The following is a 26,997-nucleotide window of genomic DNA, read 5'->3' as shown; positions in this document are numbered from 1 at the left end:
AGATAGACTAAATTGGCAAAAGCAGTGACTCCATTTCCTCAAGAGAGTTTATGTTACTCATTTTCCTTATGACCATCCTTCTGAATGGTAAGATAGAATTTCAATGTGCATTTCCCCAAAGACTAAGAATCTTTAACTTTTTCGTGTTTATTGGTCATTTCTATCTCTGTTGAGAAGTACATATTAATTCCATTAGCTTGTACATGGATCAAGTTGCTTAGTTTGAGTATTCAGTTTTATGAGTTCTTTGTACATTTCAAATTTTGATGCTCTATCAGGTGTGAAGATATCAAAGATATTTTCCCCCCATTTTGAGTCTGTCTCTTCATTTGAATAATGGTTTACTTTGCCATGCAGAGCTTTTAAATTTCATACAATCCTATTTGTCAATTCTTAGGGTTATTTCTTGAGCTCTTGGAATTCTTTACAGCAAGACCTAGCTTCTGCCTGTATACTAAAGAGTTTCCTATAATTGTTTCAGAATTCAACTCATAATAAAATATTTGATATATTTTGAATTGATTTTAGTAAGAATAAACAATAGGTTGTTCATTCTGTGTGGACACCTGACCCTTCTAGTACTATTAGTTAAAGTGGGCCATCTTTCCTTAAAAACACAACAAAATAAAAACTTTGTTCAAAAATCACAAGGATGAAAAAAAATCACAAGGATGTAGTTATGTTTACTTAAATTCTGAGTTGTTCTCTTCTCTTCTACTCTATTTTATTGACTTAGTTCTCTGTTTTGTGTCAGTATTTTGAAGTTTTTTGTTCCTTTGGGTCCATGCTATTATTTGAAGTCTAGTATTTTGCTTTATTATACTATTTTCAGCATTGATCTCTCTCCTTAGTATTATGTTAGCTATCTGGATTACTTGTGCTTTCATATGAATGGTAGATTAGGCTTTTCTGTTTGTGTGATGGCCACCCTTAGAAGTTTTATTTGGATTACACACTTTTAGCATTATACACATTTTCAGTTTTTCAGTCCTCTTTCCTTTTTCCTTTCCTTTCCTTTCCTTTCCTTTCCTTTCCTTTCCTTTCCTTTCCTTTCCTTTCCTTTCCTTTCCTTTCCTTTCCTTTCTTTTCCTTTCCTTTCCTTTCCTTTTCTAATGGGCAGAGACAGAGATGGGAGAGGAACAGCGGGAAGGAGAAGAACAAAACAGAGGGATGGAAAGAGAAAAAAGAGAGAGGAGAGATATATCGAGATTTGTCATATTAGGAATACAAGGGCTCATTGGGTCTCCTGGGAATGACAAATAAAGTGGGAGAGAGCATTTAATTAAGTACTCAGTGAAGGGTGCATTTGAAAGACCAATTCATACTTCCTAGGGTTTTGCTTCCTATTTTAGAAGATAAAATTCTGTCTATGGCATCTAGATAGCTCTATGCTCATAAAACATCCATCACTGCAGTACTTAAGTGCCAAGATAACTAAGCCAACTCAACTCTGAACAATACAGAGTTAGGAGATGGATGCCTTTCTGTGTCTGCAGTGCCCATGAGTTCTGGAGCTAAGCCTCCACAATTCTGTACCGAGATGAAACACAGAAGCAGAATGAATCAAGCCCAGCTTCCTTCAACCCTTCTGACAGTGGCTGTTCCTAATAAAGTGTGCAATTCCCTACTGAGAGCTCTGAAATAGGCTTCCACAGAACAATTGACTAGAGAGTAGGTGAGATGCTGGGCAAAGCACGAGAGTGTGCCATTTGAGGTTTTTGTTCTTATGTGAAATAGCAGCATGAAGGAAGAGTTTAATATTTCTTTTGTGTTGAATGTAGTTGGTATGCACATCATAGACTTCCACAATCTAGAACTAACCTCAAAAAATCCTTTTCTGGTTATTTATTGACTGAATATTATTTGTAACCATAATGTACTAGATAGCTAATGAGTTGCTACATAAGGTCTTTCCTAGGTTGATACAAAAGTGATTAAAAACAGCCCTTGAGGAAATGCCTTTTAATTAAAAAGATAAAACAGTAGAGCAACATGCCAATACAAGGCCAGATAGATTTCATAGTGTGGTTGTAGTTGATAGATGTAAAAGGTTTAAAACTCACAGACAGTAAATGTAATTGTGAATATGGGGGAATCTACATAAAAGAAGCTATATCTGAGCTGTTGATTATGACATGGGTAAATAAAGATGAGCTATAAGAAAAATACTTGTCTAACAAATAATCTGACTTTGAGTTATTGCCAGCCACTGTCAGCTTCATTTGATGCTGGTTGATCAAGCATTACAGTGAGACTCTCAGGTGAGTCATTCCTTTAATTTATATTTATGCTTACATTCCAATTAGACTTGGCTGGCACAGCAAGTTTTTTTTCTTTTGAGGATATTAGATGATTAAGTGACAAGGCCATGAGATATTACCTTGTAAGGTGGCAAAGGCACTTGTGGCAGAAACAATAACATATCAGCAAATACATCAGGGGTTTCTTTGGATGTGGCTGGGCAGATAAAAGAGTAGGATGAAGAAAACCTTTGTGTGGATTTAGTAGTGGTACATTTTGAGTAGTCATAGCTGGACAGTTCTATACATGTGATAAATGGGATCTAGACAAAGTATAGTTTTCCCTTTCTAAAGTTAAACTAATGAGGGTATAAAAATCCTATCATTGACATGATAAGATCTCTTCTAATGATATAGGTTGTTTTTATGTGTCCTGGAAAGTATTATCTAAATTAACTTGATTCAAGGGAATCAATAACTCAGTATTTCATTTGTTCAAATATCAAGGATTGTGGAAGTCAATGTACTCAATATGAAATTATGAGATCTGTTTGAGTAGACCCCAAGATTTTCTACAGCTTTACAGAATAAATGTAATCTAGTGCGGTCACAAAGATCAATCCATACTGTACAGTAACTAGTGAATAGAGCTGAACAATTATGATTTCCCGGAGCTCTGTTTGTTTTGAAGTTAAACAATAAATAGCTTTTGGAAAACAATAATAAAAACAAACATAATGGTGGGATAACCCCTTGGAGTGTGTCTTTATATGTGCTACTAAGGACTGAACACAAAAACATAGAAAGGTAAAGCAAGTGATCCAAGACTGAGCTACAGTCTCAGTCCTCACCCAATGTTGATGGTGGCAATGCTTTCAAAACTCTCCACTCACCATTGCCATTTTAAGCCTGGGTACCAATAAAAAAAAATTGAGCATTCTATTTTCAAAAATTTTATGCATATGAATGTTTTGTCTGTGTATATGCATATGTGGCATATGTGTGCCTGGTGCCCATGGGTATGAGAAAAGGGTATCAAGTCTCCTGGAACTGGAGCTATAGAGGGCTGTGAACCAGTGTGATTCACACGAGCTGGGAATTAAACCTGGTCCCTTGGTGAGAGAAACAAGTGCTGTTATCCACTAAGCCATCCATAGCTTCAGCCCCACATTATATTTTTAAAAGTAAAAACCCAAACAACAACCACAATTAAAAACAGAAAAAGTCATTAACATCCCCTCCCTGAGAATGTGAATTGTTTATCTCATACAATCCATTCTACCATGCCCCGTCATTGACGGACAGGAGAGTTAAGTTTATGGGTCATCTTTTACAAGGAAAACCCATTTTCCACGTTTTAGATTGCAGCTAATATCTATTGAAGAGGACCTGGGTATTCTTATCTCGCTGATGTTACTCTAGTTCCCTCTTCCTGGTTTGGTCTGAAGAAGAGCCTCTGGGTGGAGGGAAGGAAGATATATATAAACAGTCTATGTTGGCTAATGGCATAGCAAATTCGGGCTCATCAGAAGTGTTAACATTCACTGTTTAATTCAGTGAGAAGCTAATTTTATGAACGCCAGTGCTTAAGATGGCACTGCATGAGGTGGTGGAAAGTATATTTTCTAGGAAAAAAAGGAGAGTTGGAACTTCTCAAGAAACTGATTACTTACAGGTGGAAATTAGCATCCAAGCAGGCATTTGTGTCTACCAACAAAAGTAAGACATGAAATTTTAAGTTATCTATAAGTTTTGGGAGAGAATCAGATTGCTCTAGCTTAAGTGGTTTTGACTCTTTCCCAAGTTACTCTGATGATAGTTTTAGGAGGAAGTAGAAAATTATGACTCCTATTGATGACTTTTCATGAGGCCTGATGGCAACAGAAAGGATTAAATTTTAAGGAAATGAATGCTCAGTTGCTTTGGAATGTATAATTACGTTTGAGGGAAACACCTTACAAAATTAGATTTTTTTCCCCTCTACTAAATTTTACTTTTGAAGAGACTTTGGAATAATAAAGATTTGGAAGTGTGTCTGCTTCCATAGTCCAGTAGACTAGAAAGAAACTGGTGCTGGGAACTTCAGAACAGCTTCAGCCCCACATTATATCCCAGCCTCTCAGAGTGCTGGGATTGCAGGTAAAGATGCTCATGTACACTATGACCTGCATCCTCAGCAAAACATTGGGTCAAACAAATTAGGGGAACTAGCACTAGATAAGAAACTAACCACAGCATCAATACCACGGATTAGCATTGGGTTGACATAAGTTAGAATAACAACTTCAATGCTAACTGGGTGATGCTGAGCATTTAGCTTCTGTAATTCAGTTTCTTCATTTGCAAAATGGAAATAATGGAAACACACTGTGACAATTCTTTGAGGGATAAATGAGAAAATAACTGCAAAATACTTAATGTCTGGCCCACAGTAAATGCTCAATATGTGTCAGACATATTTTTGTTATCATTATTTCTGTATGTAGTATAAGATCATTTATTTATTTGTTCATTTATTTAAAATTTGTTAAAACTAAATGTAAACAATGCTTTAAGCATATCTAAATGTGTCCATACCGTTATAGATTATTAATAGGAAGTTTATTTTATAAAGTATATACTCATAAAATACCACCAATATGGCTGTCTGAACATGTCTGAACAAGGACCACAGCAATAGATATTCTAACATGGACAAGTGGGGTGGAGGGCTCAGAAGGCCTGAAAATGCTGAGAGCAAGAGGAACCATGTTGTCTAGGAATGAGTATACCAGTTGTTCAATGCCAATGGTCAGCCCCCAAACATATGCACATACAAGTTACATTATACATACTAGTAGAGTATATTTATATGTTTATGAACATGCACACACACACAGACAAACACATACACAAACACACACACAAGCAAGGGCCTACCTGAGTTGGTTCAGAGTGAAGAAAAGGGAAGGGAGAAATGATGTGATTGTATTCTAATCTCAAGAAAATAAAAACATTTTTTAAACATAAGATTAACACTCCAATTTTCTCTGAAAAGCATTTTTTCCACTTTCTATCTGCTACCACACTGATCAGCCTAGTCATTAAGCTAAGTGAAATGAGCCAAGCATAGAAACACAATTACTATAGTACAAATTCAAATCCATAGAAGCAAAGATAAGAACAGTGGTGAAAAGTCTGTGGGGTGGTGGGAGGAAAGAGATGCTTGTTCAAAGGCATAAAGTCAGTTACGAAATGAACATATTTGGGGATATTTAACAGACATTATGGGCAGTAATAGATGTGGTAGTTAATCTAATTATAAGAATTAATACATGATCATATGCATATCATACTGTCACGTTTTGCATTTTAAATATATTGAATTTTTCTTTTATTGTATATGCCAAAATGTCTTGCTCAGAGTGGCACAGAACAGTCATAGATGCAATTAACTCATGTTGACTTGTGTGCTAATAAAACTGGCTAAATACAAAAACCATTGCTACTGCTTCAGAGCAATTGAGGGTTTGTACAACATTACATGAAGTAAATTCTTTGCCCTGTATTCTTAGTAAATGCTAAGGCTTTAATCTTAAAGCTGATACTTCCTTCTCTCAACACAAAAGGTTTGAGTGTGGGGAAGGAGAACTGTTGCAATGACCTGCAAGACAGGCTCAGGTGCCAGCCACCCTGAAGGTCTGCTCTTTATCCAGACACTCCCGTATGAATGTGAAACTTTCTTAGCTTCTTATCTTCAGCTTTTCATTTGTAAAATGTGTCATGAATAGTACAGATTTTAGATGATGGTGATGAGCGCTAAATGAGACAATGTTCATATAATAGCACAGATCCTGGCATCTGATAACTAATCACTAAATGACGGTTATTATTTTTATGATGTTGCTAATTTCATCAATTTTCTTCCTAGGCTTTTACAATAGTTTTCATTATTATTCAATCTCCCACGTTTACTCAGCATCATTTATAATTTCTATTACCCACAGAGCTGGCCATAAGAGGACATTGAGAGACTCTGAGGGGTCCGTACTACAGCAACAATTATAGAACACTTTGAGGAGCATGGTTTGGCGAGAGAAATTACAAGTATCATTCTCATAAGTGGAGAAAGGAATTGGCTGCCTATGAGTATGATTAGCTGACTTTGGGGGCTTCAATTTCAGATTGTAGATTGGATAAGAACAATGCACTTTGATTTGGCGTATTGCTATAATGACTTTCTGGTCATGAACAGAGTCCATTTACATATGTCTTAGAGTCAAGAAGTTTTGTGCTTTTCTTGAAGGGGAAGCTGACTCTAGGAAATCCTTCTACATTTCCAGTTGTTCTCTGTAGATCAGGCTGGCCTCAAACTCACAGCGATCCTCCAGCTTCTGCCTCTCAGAGTGCTGGGATTGCAGGCCTGCGCCACCTTGCCCAGCCACAGGTAAGGATGGTTTTGAACAATTTCTCCTGCCCTTACATAGTTACTCTCTGTGAAAGTTATTGACAACATATTATCCTTCCAGGAAAATATGGAAAGCAATATTAAAGTTATAAAATAATCTATTTTATAAAATAAACTATGCAGGACTGATTGTTCTCAGGTATCATAGAATTAAGCCTTTGGAAAAAGGAGAGTGACAACTCATCAGCAGACAGTGCGCATTCATGCTCAGGGGACTTTCCCTATGGCATGCCCAGCGTTTGATGTGTGTGATGACTTCTGGAATCTATGCCTACTTACTGGATGGAGCTCTCAATGCGGGTGATGGTGAGGAAAGCGGCAAGGTTTGCTGTATACGATGAGATGACAATCAGAGCAAATAACCACCATGCCCCCATCATCATCCGGGTTGCCAGAGTTGTGTATGGGACTTCCCCGCCTGTGGAAAGAGGAGAAATGAAAACATCATTACGCTTTTATTAAGAAACCGAAGTCATACACATTTGGCGCAAAAACAGGTGACAAAAACATTTCCCTTTACATCAGTGGAGACCTCTGGATTTTATTACTTTGTTTTGATTATCTTCTATAGAATTACTTGAGAATTTGTTAAAAAGAAGCATGATAAATATTCCACAAATATGTTGAAATAATAACTTTTTCTCATTTGATTCTAAAATTAATTTCTCACTATAGTCACAAATGTACACTTTGCCTTCAGAGGCTTGGTTATTCACTAGTTAGGTGATATTAAGATGGTTATGCCTATATTTAATATATCTTTTCGTATCTTAAACAAGATGTTAGGTTATTTTTTAAATTCTCTGGGCGTGCTGGCTGCTGAAAATCTTGGTATCACACATATTACCATTGACTTCAGTATCATTACATTTGTTTCTTCCTGTTCCTATCATAATTGGCCCCTCATAACATTGTTGAAAATCATTCTTGTCATTGTCTGTACACTGGTATGTCCTTGTGTGAATTCTTCAGAGTGTTTACATTCTAAAATGTCTATGTTTTTATCCTGTGTAATCTTGGCAAGATATTGAATGTCAGTGAAATTTGATGAAGTGATTTTTCTTCTGGTCATGGAATCATCATCAGCTTGCAAGGAGTAGACTGATGTGGCAACCTTGGCCAGTGGCCATGACAGTTGTCTTTGACAGTTTTGTGTCAGTTTGATGCAAGCTAGAATTACCCAAGAAGGGGGAACCTCAATTGAGAAAATGCCTCCATAAGATAAGACTGTAGTCAAGCCTGTACAGCATTTTCTCAATTAATGGTTGGTGGAAGTGTCCAGCCATTGTGAATGATACCATCTATGGGTTGATAAGGTTGATAATCTTGGGTTCTCTAAGAAGGCAAGTTGAGAAAGCCATGGAGAGCAAGCCAGTAATCAGCAGCCCTACATTGCCTCTGCATAAGCTCCTTCTTTGGGGTTTCTGCCTTGTTTTTCCTTTGCTGGATTCCTTTAGTGAGAGACTATAAGGTCGAAGTATAAGTCAAAACAACCTTTTCCTCTCCAGCTGGCTTTTTGCTCATGGTGTTTCATCACAGCAATAGAAACCCTAACTAAGTCAACAGTGAAGTCAAAATGATACAGCGTAAGTAAGCCTATGATAATGACAATGAAGTGTTAATATTCCGTAGGTAGAAGTGGAGGGATCACTAGACCCCTGCCTGAGATTCCACTCGCCTTAGCTGTAAGATCTTTGAGAGGTATTAGAGGATATAGGAAGAGGAACATTGACTAGGAGTGGAGCATCTTCAATGGTGCAGCTTTTCAGAATTGCTACTCACTTTGAGATGGGACGTTTCACTAGTTTTTGAGTTACACATGCTATGCTTCTGCAATTAATTCCTAACCCATGCTCCTGTTTTTGGTTTTGTTTGTTTGTTTGTTTGGTTGGTTGGTTGGTTTTTTTTGAGACAGGATTTCTCTGTGTAGTTTTGATTGACCTGGGCTCACGTCGTAGACCAGGCTGTCCTTGAACTCAGCCTGCCTCTGCTCCCCAGACTGCTGGATTAAACATATGCACCACCACCTGGCCAACCCATGCTCCTGTAAATGAACTCAAACAAACTCATTGGTTTACTAAGATAAAGTTGGGTGAAATCTTTTCTTTTGTTTCGTGGTGCCCCACCTGGAATGAATAGCCATTTCTTTGTGCCTCCCTGGGAAATGCAACAACATTATACGTGGATAACATTCAAACTTATAGTCTGGTTCTTCTCTATGTAACTGTTGAAAAAAGCCTATATGTCTTTCTTCCACCAAGAATCTAATGGGGATCTTAAAATTAACACATTCAATGTATTTGTTTTAACTCCCTAATTGGCTCCCCACCTACTTAGCTCACATTCTGCCAGGAACTGGAACATTTGTATTGTCATTTCTTGGAGCAAAACCTTAAAAATTTAATATTGAATATGTAACAAATCCTGACACCTTTACCTTCAAATTATATTCCCAACCAATTTTATCTCACTCTTCTAACACTGATATCCAAATCTAAGCCAGCAGTTTTTGATTGTGCCATTGAACAGCCTATATAAAACCCGTCTACATTCTTGGAGTACCCCTAACAGTCTCCACTATGAGACTCTAGACTCTATGAAAGTCAGGTAATGCTGTGCCCTGATCAAACCTCCAAGTAACTTCTCATGACACTAAGAAAATGAATCCTTGATCTTTGTCAAAGCTTATTATACATTACATGGGAGAATATCAATTCATTTATTTGGCTTTATTGACTCATTCTGCAAGTCAGTTAAAATACAATAATTATTTTATTTAAGTTTATTTACTTTACATCTCATGGGTGTCCCTCCATCCTCTCTTCCCAGTCCTCCATCTTCTTTCATTCTACTTCCCCTCTCCCTTTCCCTGCAGAAAAGGGGAGGGCCCCTGACCCTGTATCAACCCTCCGAAGTACAAGTCACATGAGGACTAAGCATATCCCCGTCCACTGAGGCCAGGCAGCCCTGCCAGGGGAAAGTACTCCAAACCAGGCGATACAGTCCATGTTAGAAAAAGCCTCTTCCCCTCCACTCTCCAGGTGACACATAAGAAGACTAAGCCATCCATTAGCCACATATGAACAGGGGACCTAGATCTAGACCATGCACGGTCCTTAGTTGATGTCTCAGTCTTTGTAAGCTCCCTTAGTTGTCTTTGTTGGTCTTCTTGTGGGGTTTCTGTCCCCTTCAGGTCCTTCCATCTTTCCCCCAACACTTCCACAGGACCCCTGGAGCTTCAATCCATGCTTGGAGGCATGTTTCAGCATCTGTCTCACTCAGCTGCTGTGTGGAGCCTCCCAGGTGACTATCATGTTAAGAACAGGGTACAGAGCTAAACTGAGAATTCACAGTAGAGGAATCTCAAATGGTTGAGAAGCACTTAAAGATATGCCCAATGTTCTTAGTCACCAGAGATATGCAAATCAAAACAACTCTAAGATTCCATCTTAGAGCTGTCAGAATGGTTAAGATCAACAACTCAAGTGACAACTACATGCAGGAAGGACGTGGAGAAAGGGGAACACTCCTTCAGTTCTGGTGGGGTTGCAAACTTCTACAACCACTTTGGAAATGAATCTGGTGCTTTCTCAGAAAACTGGGACTATCTCTGCCTCAAGACCAAGCTATAACACTCCTGGGCATATACATGAAAGATGCTCCACCATACAACAAGATATTTGTTCAACTAAGTTACTAGAAGCTTTATTTACAATAGCTGGAATTTGACAACAACCTAGAGGTCCCTCAACTGAAGAATGAATGCAGAAATTGTGGCACATTTACACAATGGGATGATACTCAGCTATTAAAAACAAGGAAATTATGAAATTTGCAGGCAAATGGATGGAACTAGAAAAGATCATCCTGAGTGAGGTAACCCAGACCCAGAAAGACACACATGGTATTCACTTATAAACTGATATTAGACTTATAGTACAGGCTAACCATACTACAATCTTAAGTAACAAAGAAGGCCCAAGGGAGGGTGTTGTAATGTCATTCAGAAGGGGAAATAGAATAGACAGCACAAGTGGATGAAGAGAGGGAACTGGGCAGGAGATAGAATGGGGAAGGAAACAAGAGTGTGGATCAGATTTGAGGAGAACAGAAGTAGGAAGTGAAAAGGCTGGGAACAAGAAGGGAAACTGAACGGGACATCTCTTTGACAAGCTGGAAGCCTGCCACAGGGTAGGCTCCTGAGAGGATAAGGGTGTGACTCTAGCAGACTCACAGGAGGCAGGTGGGGGTAGGTCATGGAGACTGAAGTCACCATCTCCCAGCCAGGCAGAACTAGTGGAGGGAGGGGAACAACAACTCTCCTACAAAAACTTTGATCCCAAATTACCCTGCCTACAAGAAGTACAGGATTAAAGAGGGAACAGAGATGGAGGGAGTGTCTAACCAATGACTGGGCCAACCTGAGACCCTCCCCATGGTAGAGAGCCAGCCCTGACACTTGTTAATCATGCTCTACTATGCTGGACGTTTCCTCAAATTTTAACATACTATCATGCTTATTTTTGATCTAAAAATTTGAATTTAAAATACTTATGCCTAGAATTTCCTTCTTTTCAGTTTACAAGTCTTTTTCCATTCAATAATTTTTAGCAATTCTATTCTTAAAATTCCTCTTTAGAAATATCTTTTATGATAAAACAGGATCAGATGAATGGGGAGGAGGTCCCCCCATCAGTGGACTTGGAAAGGGGCACGGTGGAGATGAGGGAGGGAGGGAGGGACTGGGAGGGAATGAGGGATCGGGACACGGCTGGGATACAGAGTTAATAAAATGTAACCGATAAAAAATAATAATAATAAAAAAAGAGAGAGAGAAAAAAAGAAATATCTTTTATCAATATTCTACTAATATAATTTCCTACACTTTCATACTGTCAAGTCCTTTACCTTTTAGAAAATAATAATTTAACATATTTTTATTGCAGTAAGACATAAACATTTTTGGTTTCAGTTTTAAAACATTTTAAGTATTTTTTATTTTTTGAAATTTAAATGTAGTTACATAAATTTCTTCTTCCCATTTCTCCCCCCAACCCTCCATGAATCTCCTTCCTCTCTCTCAAATTTATAGATTCTATTTCTTTAATTTTGTGTATATATATATATGTTATACAATATATATTATATGCTGTATCTGTTCATAAATATATAAATAAAACTTGCTCAGTTTCTATAATTACTTGTAAGGCTATGATTTCAAGATTGACTACATATACTTTCTATATTTTTCTCTTCCCTTATAATAGCCTCTTGTATAAGAATATTTTCTGTCATATGTAATATGGTTATATACATGGCAAATGAATTTATGCTGTTATTATATGCTAATTAATTATATTATGATCAATAAGTTATATTTATTATGCTAATTAAATTCTTAGTTAATTATATTTTATATTAATTATTCTATGCTTATATTAATTACATGCTAATTTATGCTGTTATTATGTGCTATATTATTACATGTTAATATATGTTATGTCTCAATTTGTTTCTTTACATAATTCATGTGTTAAAACACTGACTTTCAAGGTTTCAATTTAAATGAGCAATCTTTAAGGAATTAAAGTAAAATAAGGTCATAAAAGGTCATGCTAATATGCCTGCCATTCTGGTGAGATTCTGCCATTCTGGTGAGATTGACAAAACATCCAGAGTGAGTTTCTGCAGAGGATACAGGCAGAAAGAAGCTGTATGAGAGGAGAGTGGCCTCTGGAGAAATGAAACCTGTGCATACCTCGATCTTGGCCTTTTACCCTGCATATCTCTGAGTCTGTGTATTCTGTTTTGATAACCCTCTTAAATTAATACATACTGAATAGTAAACATCAATAGACTTTATAAAAAGAAATTAGGCTTATATTTAGAGTGCAAATAAATTAAATGAACAATATATGTTCCTGGTAGGTCTATAATACATGAATATATTAACAGGATTCAATTAATTATCCAGGAATAGTTTTACTCTGATTATTAGTTTTCAATTCTCTGCATTTTACATATAGTGTAAATACATTCTTTGGCTATTTTCTAAACTATTAGTTAAGGCTATTTTTTTTATATATGGAAAACATTTTTCAAAAGAAGTTATGATCATTTTTATACTATATGCTATTATATATTTTTATGAAATTGCAAGAATTATTTTGTTCTCAGTTCATATAAGTAGTATATACCTATTTCCATACTGGACAATTACTCACTGAAGACTGAAGAGCTCTTTTTGATAAGACAGTCCATAAAATAGTAGCCAATAATTGTTAACATTTTATTCAAAATAATACATTTTTTTCTAAGACAAATGTTTTAACATATGACTTATGGAATCATAAAAGCAGTACTCCTCGTGACTGTCTTGATGACAGTTACAAGACATTTCAAAAAATGTCTTTCTTTGAATTTATAATACATATAATTTTTCACATAATCATCAAAATATCAATTTATCAAATGGAAATATCAACACTGAATTTCCACTTAGGTATAAAATTTATATTCATATTAATGATGCTGAGTATTAGATAAAAATGCTTATTATAAAAATAAATGATCATATACACCAATAAAACCGATGTATTTTCTTTTTTTAACTTTTTAAAATTGTTTATTAATTACACTTTATTCACTTTGTATCCTCCTGTAGCTCCCTCCCTCTCCCCTCCCAAATCCTTCCCTTCCTCTCCCTTCTGCATGCATGCCCCTCCCCAAGTCCACTGATAGGGGAAGTCTTCTTTTCCTTCCTTCTGATCCTAGTCTGTTAGGTTTCATCAGGAGTGGCTGCATTGTCTTTCTCTGTGGCCTGGTAAGGCTGCTCCCTCCTCAGGGGAAGGTGAACAGTTCATGTCAGAGACCAGTCTCTGTTCCCATTACTATGGAACCCACTTGGACACTGAACTGCCATGAGCTATATCTGTTCAGGGGTCTTAGGTTATCTCCATGAATGGCCCTTGGTTGGAGTATCAGTCTCAGGAAAGACCCCTGTGCTCAGATTTTTTGGTTCTGTTGCTCTCCTTGTGGAGTTCCTGTCCTTTTTAGATCTTACTATTTCCCACTTCTTTCATAAGATTCCCTGAACTCTGCCCAAAGTTTGGCCATAAGTCTCAGCATCTGCATTGATACCCTGCAGGGTGGAGCCTTTCAGAGTTTCTCTGTGTCAGGCTCCTGACTTGTTCCCTCTTTTCTCCTTCTTCTGATGTCCATCCTCTTTGTCTTTCTGGATAGGGATTGAGCATTTTAGCAAGAGTCCTCCCTCTTGATTAGTTTCTTTAGGTGTACAGATTTTAGTAGGTTTATCCTATATTATATGTCTATATGAGTGAGTATATACTGTGTGTGTCTTTCTGCTTCTGGGACAGCTCACTCAGGATGATCCTTTCCAGTTCCCACCATTTACCTGCAAATTTTATGATCATTTTTGCAAGCAACAGACAACAAATTTCAAATGCAACAGCTTTTAAAAGATGTAAGCCAAGGAAGATTCAGTTTTAAATCCACATAGGAATTTTTGAACAAAACAGATAATTGGAATCTGGTAGCAAAGTGTGACAAAGTCAGAGTGATGTATCCAAAAAGAGTAGAGAAATAAACATATGACTGAAAAGGCTAATTGTACGTTTGTCTCCATAAAGACCTAACTCTTAAGAAGACTTGTTTTCAACCACATAGAAAATCAATTGCTGAGTTTCTTCTTTTGTGATATATAATTTACAACTTTACTAGCTCAATTATTCTTATATAAACCTAATACAATGCCACTATATTTGACATCTGTACTTAGAAATAAGATAATAAAAATGACGGAAAATTTGTCTTCCTGTTTGGGTAATGTTGGACTCATGACAACCTTCAAATCTTAATTTCTTTTCATACTGTTGTAATAAAATACTCTGAAAAAAAAAAAAGCAGCTTAAGGAAGAAAGAATTAACTTTGGTTCACAGTTCAGGGGTACAGTTATTCATGTTGGAAATTCAGGGCAGTAGACAGGCAACATCTCAGCCAAGGAATGGGACAAACCACAGTAAGAGGGACCCACCTTTATTAATGCAGTCTAGATAAGCCTCTACAGACACACTCAGAGGCCTGACTTTCGGAGGATTACAGATTTTGTCAAGTTGACAATTAATGCAATTCCACCCAGTATCAACTTGACACCCTAAAACATCACTTTTAAGTTATAGCCTTCCACATCTTATTGGCTTATGGCCAATTATGTTCTATTGTACATTCATTTAGCTGAAATTTAAGCTAACACAGTCATTAATTCTAATACTTTAAATGCTCTAAGTCTAACTTGGAATACCTATATAACAAAAACAAAAGCAAGTTACATATGTCCGACATAGACATACAATGACATAGAATAAACATTCCTATTCCAAAAGAGAGGAATCAGGGACTATCAATGATCTGACAGAAGCAATAACAAAATCCACCGGTGAAAACATCAAACTCTGTCACTCCATGTCTCGCACCTGACTAAAACTGATTGTGCTCCAAAAGGCTCAGATAGCTTTAAGCCTCTAGCAGGGCCACCTGCAGCAAAACTCTTACGGACTGGCTGCATTCTATACCAACAGCTATCTTTGATGGACATTCTATAGTCCAAGAATCTCCAACATACTGAAGTTTCTATTACAGCCTGAACTTCATGTAAATGTAATGGCCTCGCAGAGATTCTGTCCCTGTCACAAATCGCCTGGTATCAGCTGCTCTTTGAAATTTCTGAACAAGATTCAATGACCCCCTCAATCTTGCATATTTCATGTCTACAAAACCAGGAACATGATCCACATGGCATCCACCAGGAGTTCTGATGCCATATGGATAGAGTCTGTCCCACTTGGATGAGACTTGTGTCATTTCCTGTGTGCTGACGCTGGGGAAATGCTATCTATCCCAGTGAATTGTCTTTGAGGAATAGAGAACCCAGCTGCATTCTCTTTATATGTCCCTGATGAGTGGTGGCTTGTCCTGAAGGCAACTATCCTGCTGCCCTTGAGAGCTGTTTCCCTGTAGCGTTGCCAATGACTTTAACGATTATAACTACTTTGTTGTTGTACTCTCCTCATCTAGAACTATAAGCTTACTCATATACCCTACTTCTTCCAAACACATTAGGGCTTTATCTTTAATTTAAATTCATTTTATATTCTCAGATCATAGACAGAATGAAGTGATATTCTTGGTTAACGATCTCATGAATAGCTACAACTAAGTTCCTGAATGAAACCCGTGTTCCCTTATGAAGCCTCACGGCTGTGTATACTCTTTCTTTCTCTCAGTATTTTTGTCTTCTATGCTTCCACCAGAGTGGCCCATTAATCTCTGTTTCCATCATGATGGGGACTTTCTAATTCAAAATTCCAAACTTTTGTACATTCCTGCTGTGAAACAGTTCGAAAGGCCTAAGGGCTAGATGGTTAGTTAAATTTATCACAGCGATGGCCTCACCTCTTAGTATCAATTTCTGTATTAGTTTCTCTTCCTGTTGGTATGATAAAGTACTCTAACAAAAGCATTCAACACTATTACCCTTTGCATTGATGGAAATTAGAAAAACTTAACACAGAAATAGTGGAATAGTAAAGCACCAAGCTTTTGAATAAGATGATAATACAGAAAAGGGACTTGGTGTTTGTGACTGCTTTTTGTTCTAAGGCAAAAATGACAAAACTAACAAACCAAGAATATGAGCAGAGGTATACTTCATGAATGGATAATGCTGCTCCAAAGTCACAGATTAATAAGCAAAAATCTCAATGCTAAGGTTGGAATACCTCTCTATGAGTTGTTGGTCATGAAGTCTTAGACATTTCCAAAATTATATAGGCTATTATTCTTGCTCTTGGTTACTTCAGAATGAGATAGTAAGATCTTATTGCTGAAGAGATTGTACACTTTGAATATGAGACACAGAGAAATCAAAGCACATCTGGTAAGGAAAGGTATACCTGGAAGTTCATAAGAAAAGAAGGCCATAAAAAAACAAACTGGAAGTTTCCTCCTACCTGGCTAGTTTTCATAGTACCAAAGAGTATTATAAAGACTGCTGGAAGAGAAAAAGTGTTAATGGATTCCCCCAGATACAGATGCTTCATGTTGTAGCACTGGCCTGCTGAGCAAGTTATGCCGATGGTGTAACAGTGGTGTGATTTTTGGGGGTAGCCAACTGCTTTCTGGGTCAATTTGATGCTTACTTCTCAAGACAGAATTCATGACTAGTACCATAAATCTAGTCAAAAGCCTATGGCGCGGGAGATCAAAAATAAAGTGAGAAATCCAGAGTTTCTGTGTTATTAAAGAGATAGTGTCTAACCGCCTCCTCAGCATCTCTTAGCTTTTTTCAGAGAAGATTCTTTTTGCAATGGGTGATAGTTAACATAGAGAGTTATAACTGCTCCAAGTGCCAGAGTACTTAGCCCTCAAAATGACAACTTAGTTCTCTTCTAAGTTTCAGGGATCATCGAGAAGAGGGAGTGGGAAGAATCTAAGAACCAGAACATGCAAAAGAGGGCTGTACAAAGCTTCCAATGGTGGGTAATGATTGCTAGATAAGGAGGAATAGTTATTTCCAGTAATATAGCCAATAGTAAGCTGACCATGCTTCAGTAAGTAACTGCCCACAAAAGTTCATGCAAATATGCTAACTAAACTCAGTGAATCACAAAAAAATAAAATTCAAATGTAGGAAGACTTGTTTGGAAGAAGCAAGGCAGGAGTTAAGGAGGGTAAGAATGGGTAATGGTGAATGTATGTATATATGGGATGTCAAAAATTAATAAATAAATTAAAAATTAAATTAATTAAAGATTAATTAAAAATTAATGAGGTTTAAGGAATACAACTCAGAAGGCTGATCCAATGGAAACCAGTTCCTCTTCTTGTGGTAGAAGGCTAATGCTTGATGAGATTTAATAGATTAGGGTCAGATAAGAGAGGAGGTCCTCCCCTATCAGTGGGCTAGGGGTGTAGGGGGAGAAGAGGGAGGAAGAGTGGAACTGGGAGGAGATGGAGGGGGCCACAGCAGTGATAAAAAGTGAAGAAATTGAAATAAATAAATAAAAAAATAAATAAATGGCTCTCTTAAGATTGATGAACATATTGTGTGAAGGTTTTTAAATATTCAGTAGTCACAAAGGGCTCACTCTTACAGATGTTAGAATAATGTGAGAGAATCTAAAGTACATTTATGTTGATAAATTTGAAAGTAAAGACGTCATGAGAAAACATCTAGATGAAGTCTGTTAGAAAAAGACATGGAAACTTTGAATGGTCTTACAACTCTTAAGAATTTCAAATCTATAATTAAAATTTCTTCAGAAAATTCAACACCTGTTTCCTTGTGGTAAGATGTATCAAATATTTGAGGAGTAATTACTATTATACATATTTTACTGAGAGAAAAAAGCAAGACACTGGTCTTTTCGTTTTTAATGAAAGCACAACTATGAGGACAAAACACACTGCAGTCATTCTAAGAAAATAATCATATAATTATAATTATCAAAAAGACAAATAATGATGAAAGCTGCATAAGCAAAAACCAACCTCATTGAGTTCATTATGTGAATACAAGATCTATCTGGCTCTGAAAACTCATTTACTATAATTCATTACATTACCACTAAAAGGAGGAAATTAAATGATCATCAAAGTCAATGTCAAAAAGGCCCAAATAAAATATTATAACACCCTCTTAAAAATGCAAAGCAAGCCTAGATATAATCTACAAACTGAAAACATTCTTTCTCATTCTCCTGCCAAGTGCTTTAGAGACCTTGGAACAAATGCACCTATTACCACCATCACCAAAATGTTATGATCTTAATACGTTAACAATGTTATATTTTCCACTTAATACTGATTTAAATGTAAGAAACAAGAAACATAAAAAAGAAAAATAAAATAAATTACCAAATGCATGTGTGAATATGCAGACAGTTAAAGACAGAAGAGAACAAATTATGTTTTCTGTCTTACAGAAACAATGTTCAAAATTAATTACATTTTCTTATTATAACAAGCATTTAAACAGAAAATTAAGGATAGACACAACTGTAATAGTGATAAATATGAAATATCTCTGCTAAACCAACTGAATACATATATGACACCTCTATAGAGAACTTGAAGGAAAGAAGACAGAATACATGGATAGGTGTGGTCACTGAGTAGTCACCCAGCATTGCGGAGAAAGAGAGTCTCTTCAAATTGGGTTATCAGAATATAACAGGTGAAATTCCAGGTGCCTTTCTCCCCTCCCCTCCCCCATCTATCTCTCTTTCTCTGTGGATACACAATTTGAAAGACATTGAAAAATCTTGTAAATATCTAAGCCACGCCTCAATGAGAAGAAGCCGAGACCTGGCATCTGCATCCACAAATAAAGTGGCTCGGTATCTGTACCAGGGTGGACCTGGTAGATCTCTGACATCATCCACACATGTATATACAATTGCTTCACGGCAGTGACATTATAGTGCTGGGCAGAAACTGGGACCTTTCATTAAGCAGAACTGGGTCAAGTGGATATACCTACAAAAAATATGAAACATGTCTCCTAACATATAAAAATTGATACCAAGTACCTTGTCACAAATAGAAATAACGTATCCATAGAATAGTGTAATAGGTCATATCTGTAATTTTGAATAGAAAAAATATTTAAGGCACAAAAAGAATTAGAATGAATAAGAAAAACAATACTTTATATTTGAGAAAGTATGACAGAGTGAAAAATAATAAAAGATACCACACAAGAATGTCTCCTATGCTAATAATTTAAATATCAATAAAATGCATTAAGAAAAAGCATAGATTTGAAAAATAACAAAGACAGATTGATGCTGCATGTATGAAATATAAAAAAATATTGCACGTGGAGAATTTATAAAATAAATTAAAATGCTGCTTCAGAACTGTTAGAATAAATCAGTCAAAGACAACCACATCCAGTGTTGGAAAGATAAGCTGGCACAGTTCTCACAGGTTTTTTAGTAGGATTTTAAATTCATTCATTCACTTTGATAATTTACCAGTCTCCTTGGAAACCAATTCCTGCATATCTAACAGGTACATAGAAGCTATATGCAGTAGTATTATCCCCCACTTCCACAAGTGGAAACACCCCAAATGTTTTTGTTTTTTTCTTCTTGAGAATAGAATGTGTAGAGAATGCTACATTTGTACAGTTGAATATTATTTGGCAGGGAAAATGATCATGGCTCATGATACAGTATCCTATAGGTGACTGTACAAGCCTCATGTTGGATAAAGTTATTCACATTGTAATGTTCATTGAAGACAGCAAACAGAGTCTAAGAGAAAAACTATGGTGCTTTAATTCTGGGTGATATTTTATCTTATGACAGGTGAGAGTTTTAGCATATCAGTGCTGCAATTTTACTGAGCTGCACATTTTGGCTATGCATTTTTTGTATATAAATATCTCACAATTAAAATCTAAATGAATGAGGAAAGTAAAGACAACTTTTCCTTCCTATATCCTTCTTTTTACCTACAAATTGGAGAACATGTCTTCACACCGGTCCAGATTACTAGATGAGACTTGGGGAGATGGTGCCTGCATCTCCACCTGTTAACCCAGCGGGTCTGCAGCCCTGTCTCACCGCTCTGAGTCGTGAAGAATTTGGGCATGCACAATGAGCCTACGCAGTCAGCACTCTTAGACACTGATCTGAGGTGGCTGGCTTGTCACATCAAAAATAGCAAGCGCATTTTGTATTTATAGTATTACTTGCAAAACTTGTTAAACAACTAAAATAGTGTTTTCTCCTCTGGCAAAATAGTAAAATTGATAATTTTACCTGATTCAGGCACAAAATTGCCATTGTAAGTTTTATTCTGTGCATATATAGCATTTTCCTATTTGCCTAAAATACAGAAGAGTACCTAATTATGTAAATGATATAATAGTTAAGTCAGTTTTTGATAGGCTTAAAGACTCATAAAATTTGTATTTCACAATCTACTGCTATAAGGCTAATGATTTAGAGTTAACTAAAAAAATAAAATAAAAAAGTATACTCTCTACATATTCTTTGTGGCTAAGTATGTTGTAGAATTTGGAATGTTTTACATTTAAAGAACCATATTCTACAAAACAAAAAGAATACTATTACAAAGACATTACAGCAGTGATGTGGTCTCTGGATGCTTGATTTATGTTCAACACTGCACCTTCCAGAAGGATGGTTCATACTGACAATGAGAGATTGGGACTCTGCCTCTCTCTGTCTCTCTCTCCTCTACCTCCTCTTGAATGTAATAAGAAGGGTGTTTGCAACTTCAGAGGAATAGTTTCACCATACTAAACCCATTTTCAGGTTAGGATGGGATCCTACCATCTGCTGTGTCCATCCTCGGAACAAGAGATGGCTTTCCATGTTAAGGAGAGAGTATGAAAAGCACACAGTGTCACTCCAAGAACATAATTCTGTTTGTATTAGAGTTCAACATTTATACATGATAAGAAAGCCTCTGCTATTGTCAACATGAATAACAATTCTCCTCAGAAATGTGAATCAATTTTTAGAAAAGGAATACAACTCTCATACTTCATTTGTCAGGGAATAGAAACCCATCTGTATTTGCTAATGTTGTTTTATGGATACTCAAATTCTGTCCTGTTTCATACTTAATGACACTGCACTATCACTTCTAACAGGAAATACAACCTTACGACAACTAAGTAAACTTCTGATAGCCCATTTCCAAGCTTTCCACAGTCCCGTGCCATCTAGAATCATCTGAGACTCCTCCCTGAATCACGTCTGCACAAGCTTTCTCCTCTCTGATATCTGTACTTTTCTCTATCCCTCTCTATTTTCCTAGACTGACCTCTCTCCCCATCAGCCTATATCCAGAGATTTGAATGCAATCCATTGCATCCTCCCTCAACTTCCTTTCCCTCCTCATGCTGAGCTTCTAAATTTACACAGATCCAACATGTTTCCTATTCTATATGTGACTGTGTGAGCAGCCCACTGTAACTGAGAAACAGCACAGAAGAAGCAAGTGTGGCACTGTGCATCCATGTCCACAAACCTCAAATAAGTTTTAACCTCTGAATCCCGGTGTCTCTCCTTATTCACGCATTCTTCCTCTCTCCTAGACATGTGTTTCTTCTAGACCTGTCATTCCCCAGCCTTTCAGCTAATAATATGTCCATTAAAACAAAATTAAAGTAAACAGAGAGAATTTCCTGAAAATAAAATGGGGCATGAAGAGGTTACAGTGAACATCTGGGCTAAGAGGAGGGCCATATGCCCAGAAGTACAAAGAAAAGCATGGAAAAACGAAAGCAAGGCCAATCTAAGATATCAGGTGGGAGTAGAAGGGATGACGCAATTAGACTCCATGTAATTTGTTTTCAATTTGAATTTGGAATATGTAAATATTTTCAATTGTGTAAAAAATATTTTAAAAAGAAAAACTGAGAACTGTCTTAAATGAACCTGATAAGACATGAAGCTGGTGACTTCCTCAAACAGAGGAAAGAACATCACATGGCTTTAATCACAGTGATTGAATATTGAAGGGCACAGCCTTTGGGGCTCAGGCTCTGCATCTGTCTGGGTCCTGTCTCCTCTGACAGAAGCTGTTCCATAGAACTAGTGGGAGTAGAGCAGACCCTCATTACTTCCTGAAACACCCTACATCACTGGAAATATACTTCTCAGTAAAGTTGCTTACGTTTCCAGACAGAGTGTGCTACTGCATATCTAGAGGCACCACATGATGACATTCAGAGATATGGGCTTCTGCTACTGGACCACTGCCATGTCTGTGTGCTACATGTTAGTAGAACAAAGAACACTGGCAGTCACTGTGTGTTGCCTTGCAGATGTTCAGGTAATAGTAGTACCAGCATAGAGTGATGTGCAAGGCCTGGGAAGGAGCTAACGGGCTGTGTAAAAATGGTCATTTTGAAATCTGTGCTTCCCAGTCATCAAAAGTCTCCCTTCCAAAAAAATCACAAGGCCAGATGGTTTCAGCGCAGAATTCTACCAGACCTTCAAAGAAGAGCTAACTCCAGTACTCTTCAAACTATTCCACAAAATAGAAACAGAAGGAATGTTACCAAACTCATTCTATGAAGCCACAGTCACCTTGATACCTAAAACACACAAAGACCCCCAAAAAAGAGAACTTTAGATCTATCTCTCTTATGAACATTGGTGCAAAAATACTCAATGAAATACCTGAAAACCGAATCCAAGAACACATAAAAGATATAATCCAGCATGACCAAGTAGGCTTCATCCCAGGCATGCAATGGTGGTTCAATATATTGAGATCCATCAATATAATCCATTATATAAATAAACTGAAGGAGAAAAAGAACATGATCATCTCCCTAGATGCCAAAAGAGCATTGGACAAAGTCCAATACCCATTCATGTTTAAAGTCTTGGAGAGATCAGGGATACAAGGCACATACCTAAACATAGTAAAGACAGCAGGCCTATAGCCAACAGCAAACTAAACAAAGAGAAACTTAAATCAATCCCACTGAAATCAGGGTCAAGGCAAAGCTGCCCACTCTCTCCATAATCTTCAACATAATTCTTGAAGGCCTAGGTAGAGCAATAGGACAACTAAAGGAGATCAAGGGGATATAAATAAGAAAGGAAGAAGTCAAAGTACCAATATTTGCAGATGATATGATAGGATACATGAGTGACCCCAAAATTAAACCAGAGAACTCCTTCAGCTGATAAACACCTTCAGCAAAGTGGCTGGATACAAGATTAACTAAAAAAAATCAGAAGCCCTCCTGTATAACAAAGGCAAAAGAGCACAGAAAGAAATTCAAAATAGCAACTAATAAAATAAAGTACCTTTGTGTGACTCTAACCCAGCAAGTGAAAGACCTGTTCAAAAAACTTCAAGTCCCTGAAGAAAGAAATTGAAGAAGATACCAGAAGATGGAAAGATCTCCCGTGCTCATGAATTGGTAGGATTGACAAAGTGAAAATGGCCATCCTGCCAAAAGCAATCTACAGATTCAATGTAGTTCCCATAAAAATACCAAAACAATTCTTTTCAGACCTTGAAAGAAAAATTCTCAACTTCATATGGAAAAACAAAAAACCCAGAATTTCCAAAATGATCCTGTACAACAACAGATCATCTGGGGGTATCTCTGCCCCTGATCTCAAGCTGTACTACAGAGTAATAGTAATAAAAACTGCATGGTATTGCCATAGAAACAGAATGGAGGATCAATGGAACTGAATAGAAGACCCAGAAATAAATCCACATACCTACAGATACTTAATTTTTGACAAATATGCCAAAATCATACAATGGAAAAAAGACAGCATCTTCAACAAATGGTGCTGGTCCAACTGTATGTCTACAAGCAGAAAAATGCATATAGGTCTGTATTTATCACCCTGTACAAAACTAAAGTCCAAGTGGATCAAAGACCTCAACATAAAACCAGACACACTAAATCGGTTAGAAGAAAAGGTGGGGAAGAGCCTGGAACTCATTGGCACAGGAGACAACTTCCTGAACAGAACACCAACAGCATAGGCTCTAAAAGCAAAATCAATAAATGGGACCTCATGAAACTCAAAAGCTTCTGTAAAGCAAAGGACACTGTCATCAGAACAAAACACAGACAGCCTGCAGACTGGGAAAGGATCTTCACCAACCCTTTATCTGACAGAGGGTTAATATCCAGAATATATAAAGAACTAAAGAAGTTGAAAAGCAACAAATCAAGTAATCCAATTAAAAATGGAGTACGGAGCTAAACAGAGAATTCTCTGTAGAGGAATATCATCAGGGAGATGCAAATCAAAACAACCCTGACGTGACATGAACTCAGTGGCTGGTTCTTTGACCTTCCCACCTCCAAGGGAGGACCAGCCTTGCTAGGCCATAGAGGAGGACATTATAGCCAGTCCTGAAGACAGATGATAAACTAAGATCAGATGAAAGGGGAGGAGGACTTCCCATATCAGTGGACTTAGAGAGGGGCAGGGAGGAGATGAGAGAGTTAGAGTTTGGGAGAGAATGAAGGAGGGGCTACAGCTGGGATACAAATTAAATGAACTGTAATTAATATAAAAAAAAAAAATCAATCCTGAGATTTCACCTTACAACCACCAGAACGGTAAAGATCAAAAACTCAAGTGACAATACATGCTGGAGAGGATGTGGAGAAAGGGGAACCTTGCTCCATTCCTGGTGTGAATGTAAACTTGTACAACCACTTTGGAAATCAATCTGCTGTTTTTTTGGACAATTAGGAATAGTGCTTCCTCAAGATCCAACTATACCACTTCTAGGCATATATCCAAAATATGCTTAAGCACACAAGGGCATTTACTCAACCATCTTCGTAGCAGCTTTATTCATAATGGCCAGAACCTGGAAACAACCCAGAAGTCCCTCAACGGAGGAATGAATACAGAAATTGTGGTACATTTACACAATGGAATACTACGCAGCATTTAAAAACAAGGAAATCATGAAATTTGCAGGCAAATGGTGGGATTTAGAAAAGATCATCCTGAGTGAGGTATCCCAGAAGCAGAAAGATACACATGGTATATATTCATTTATAAGTGGATACTAGACCTACAATATACGATAAACATACTAAAATATGTACACCTTAGGAAGCTAAGAAGGAGGTCCATGGGTAAGATGATCAGTCCTCACTCAGAAAGACAAACAGGATGGACATTGGAAGACAGAGAAAACAGGAAACAGGACAGGAGCCTACCACAGAGGGACTCTGAAAGACTCTACCCAGCAGTATATCAAAGCAGATTCTGAGACTCTTAACCGAACTTTGGGCAGAGTGCATGGAATTCTATGAAAGAAGGTGGAGATAGTGGGACCTGGAGAGGATGGGAGCTCCACAAGGAAAGCAACAGAACCAAAAAATATGGGCACAGGGGTCTTTTCTGAGACTGATACTCCAGCCAAGGACTATGCATGGATATAACCTAGGACCCCTGCTTAGATGTAGCCCATGGCAGCTCAGTATCCAAGTGGTGCCCTGGTAAGGGGAAGAGGGACTGTGTCTGACATGAACCCTGAGGGTGGAGAGCCTTGCCAGGCCACAGAGGAAGACAATGCAGCCATTCCTGATGAGACCTGGTAAGCTAGGGTCAGATGGAAGGGGAGGAAGACCTCCCCTGTCTTGGACTTCTAAAGGGGAATGGCAGGAGATGAGAGAGAGAGGGTGGGGTTGGGAGGGAAAGAAGGAGAGGGCTACAGCTGGGATACAAGGTGAATAAACTGTAATTAATATTAAAAAATAAAAAATTAAATAAAAATAAGTAAAATATACAAAGAACAAAAAAGAAAAAAGAAATCTGTTTCTCCAGTTGCATTGGTAAAGAAGAAACTGAAAGCAATGGATGTCTAAAAAAAAAAAAAGATAAAATTCATGTCTTGAGGACAGCTTCAAAGTTTTTAGGCTTACAAGGTTTGTGAAGATATAATCCAGAGTAAGACTAATGCTAGGCAGTAACTGTAGCACAGTCAGCCATGGTCTTACGTCTCTAAGATCTCCATGCTGAGGGAAGAGTACAAGTAAGAAATTTTAAATTATAATTTCCCATGAATTGTCTGTCCTGTGGCACAAGCAAGCGCTATACTTCCCATGATGTAGAAAACAGCCTTCCTCTACATAAATCCTTTTCATGACTGGACCAGGGAAGTCCTGCCATTCTCTTCTGGTTTTATTCATATTTCTCTTTATTGCCTCCTGGTTAAAAATTAGGTACTCAAATAATTGGATCCGGAGAAATGGGAAGCCCATGTTTTATGCTGAACAGGATGAAATTTAAGTATTGAGGAAGGCTGTGTTATAATGAGTGGTAATGACCCGAGCATTGAGCTCTAGTGTGCTAATGTGTTCATGCTTTGGGTGGTGACAGTTGTTTCGTTGGTTCACTGAAGAATGCATATGTGCTAAAAAGAAACCCATATGCAGAAACCCATGTGCACTGCATGGATTTGTGGAGGTGGGAATGCTAGGATATATTTGTGCTGGAAAATCTTTGTTTCTATCTTTGACTGGGAGCACACTTCCTACACAGAGACATTAAAAATGTGTAGAGATGGTTTGGACACACCCATATCTGAGACTCCAACTACAGCAATAAATTAGATCTACTGAAAGAAAAATGAAGAGAGTACCCTAGGCTGGAAAAGGCTAGGAGATGCCCAACTACTGAAGATATGGTAAAATTGCCTTGCTACATTATGAATATTTATGAAAGAATGGTAATTTTATG

The 26,997-nt window shown here is 37.3% G+C and overlaps 1 protein-coding gene across 2 annotated transcripts in view; it reads right to left on the bottom strand.

Moving 5' to 3' along the window:
- Grid2 (glutamate ionotropic receptor delta type subunit 2) overlaps positions 1 to 26,997 on the bottom strand; it is a 1,564,629-nt gene that overhangs the window by 295,689 nt on the left and 1,241,943 nt on the right. For both annotated transcript variants that reach the window (XM_060374191.1, XM_060374189.1), the window contains exon 12: positions 6,967 to 7,105. In XM_060374191.1, the coding sequence (XP_060230174.1) occupies positions 6,967 to 7,105 (139 nt within the window). The remainder of the gene's footprint in view (positions 1 to 6,966; positions 7,106 to 26,997) is intronic.

This window comes from Meriones unguiculatus, chromosome 21 (assembly GCF_030254825.1).
Source record: "Meriones unguiculatus strain TT.TT164.6M chromosome 21, Bangor_MerUng_6.1, whole genome shotgun sequence".
NCBI lineage: Eukaryota > Metazoa > Chordata > Mammalia > Rodentia > Muridae > Meriones > Meriones unguiculatus.
The sequence above is the reverse complement of the archived record's forward strand: the minus strand, read 5'-3'. Positions and strand labels throughout refer to the sequence as shown.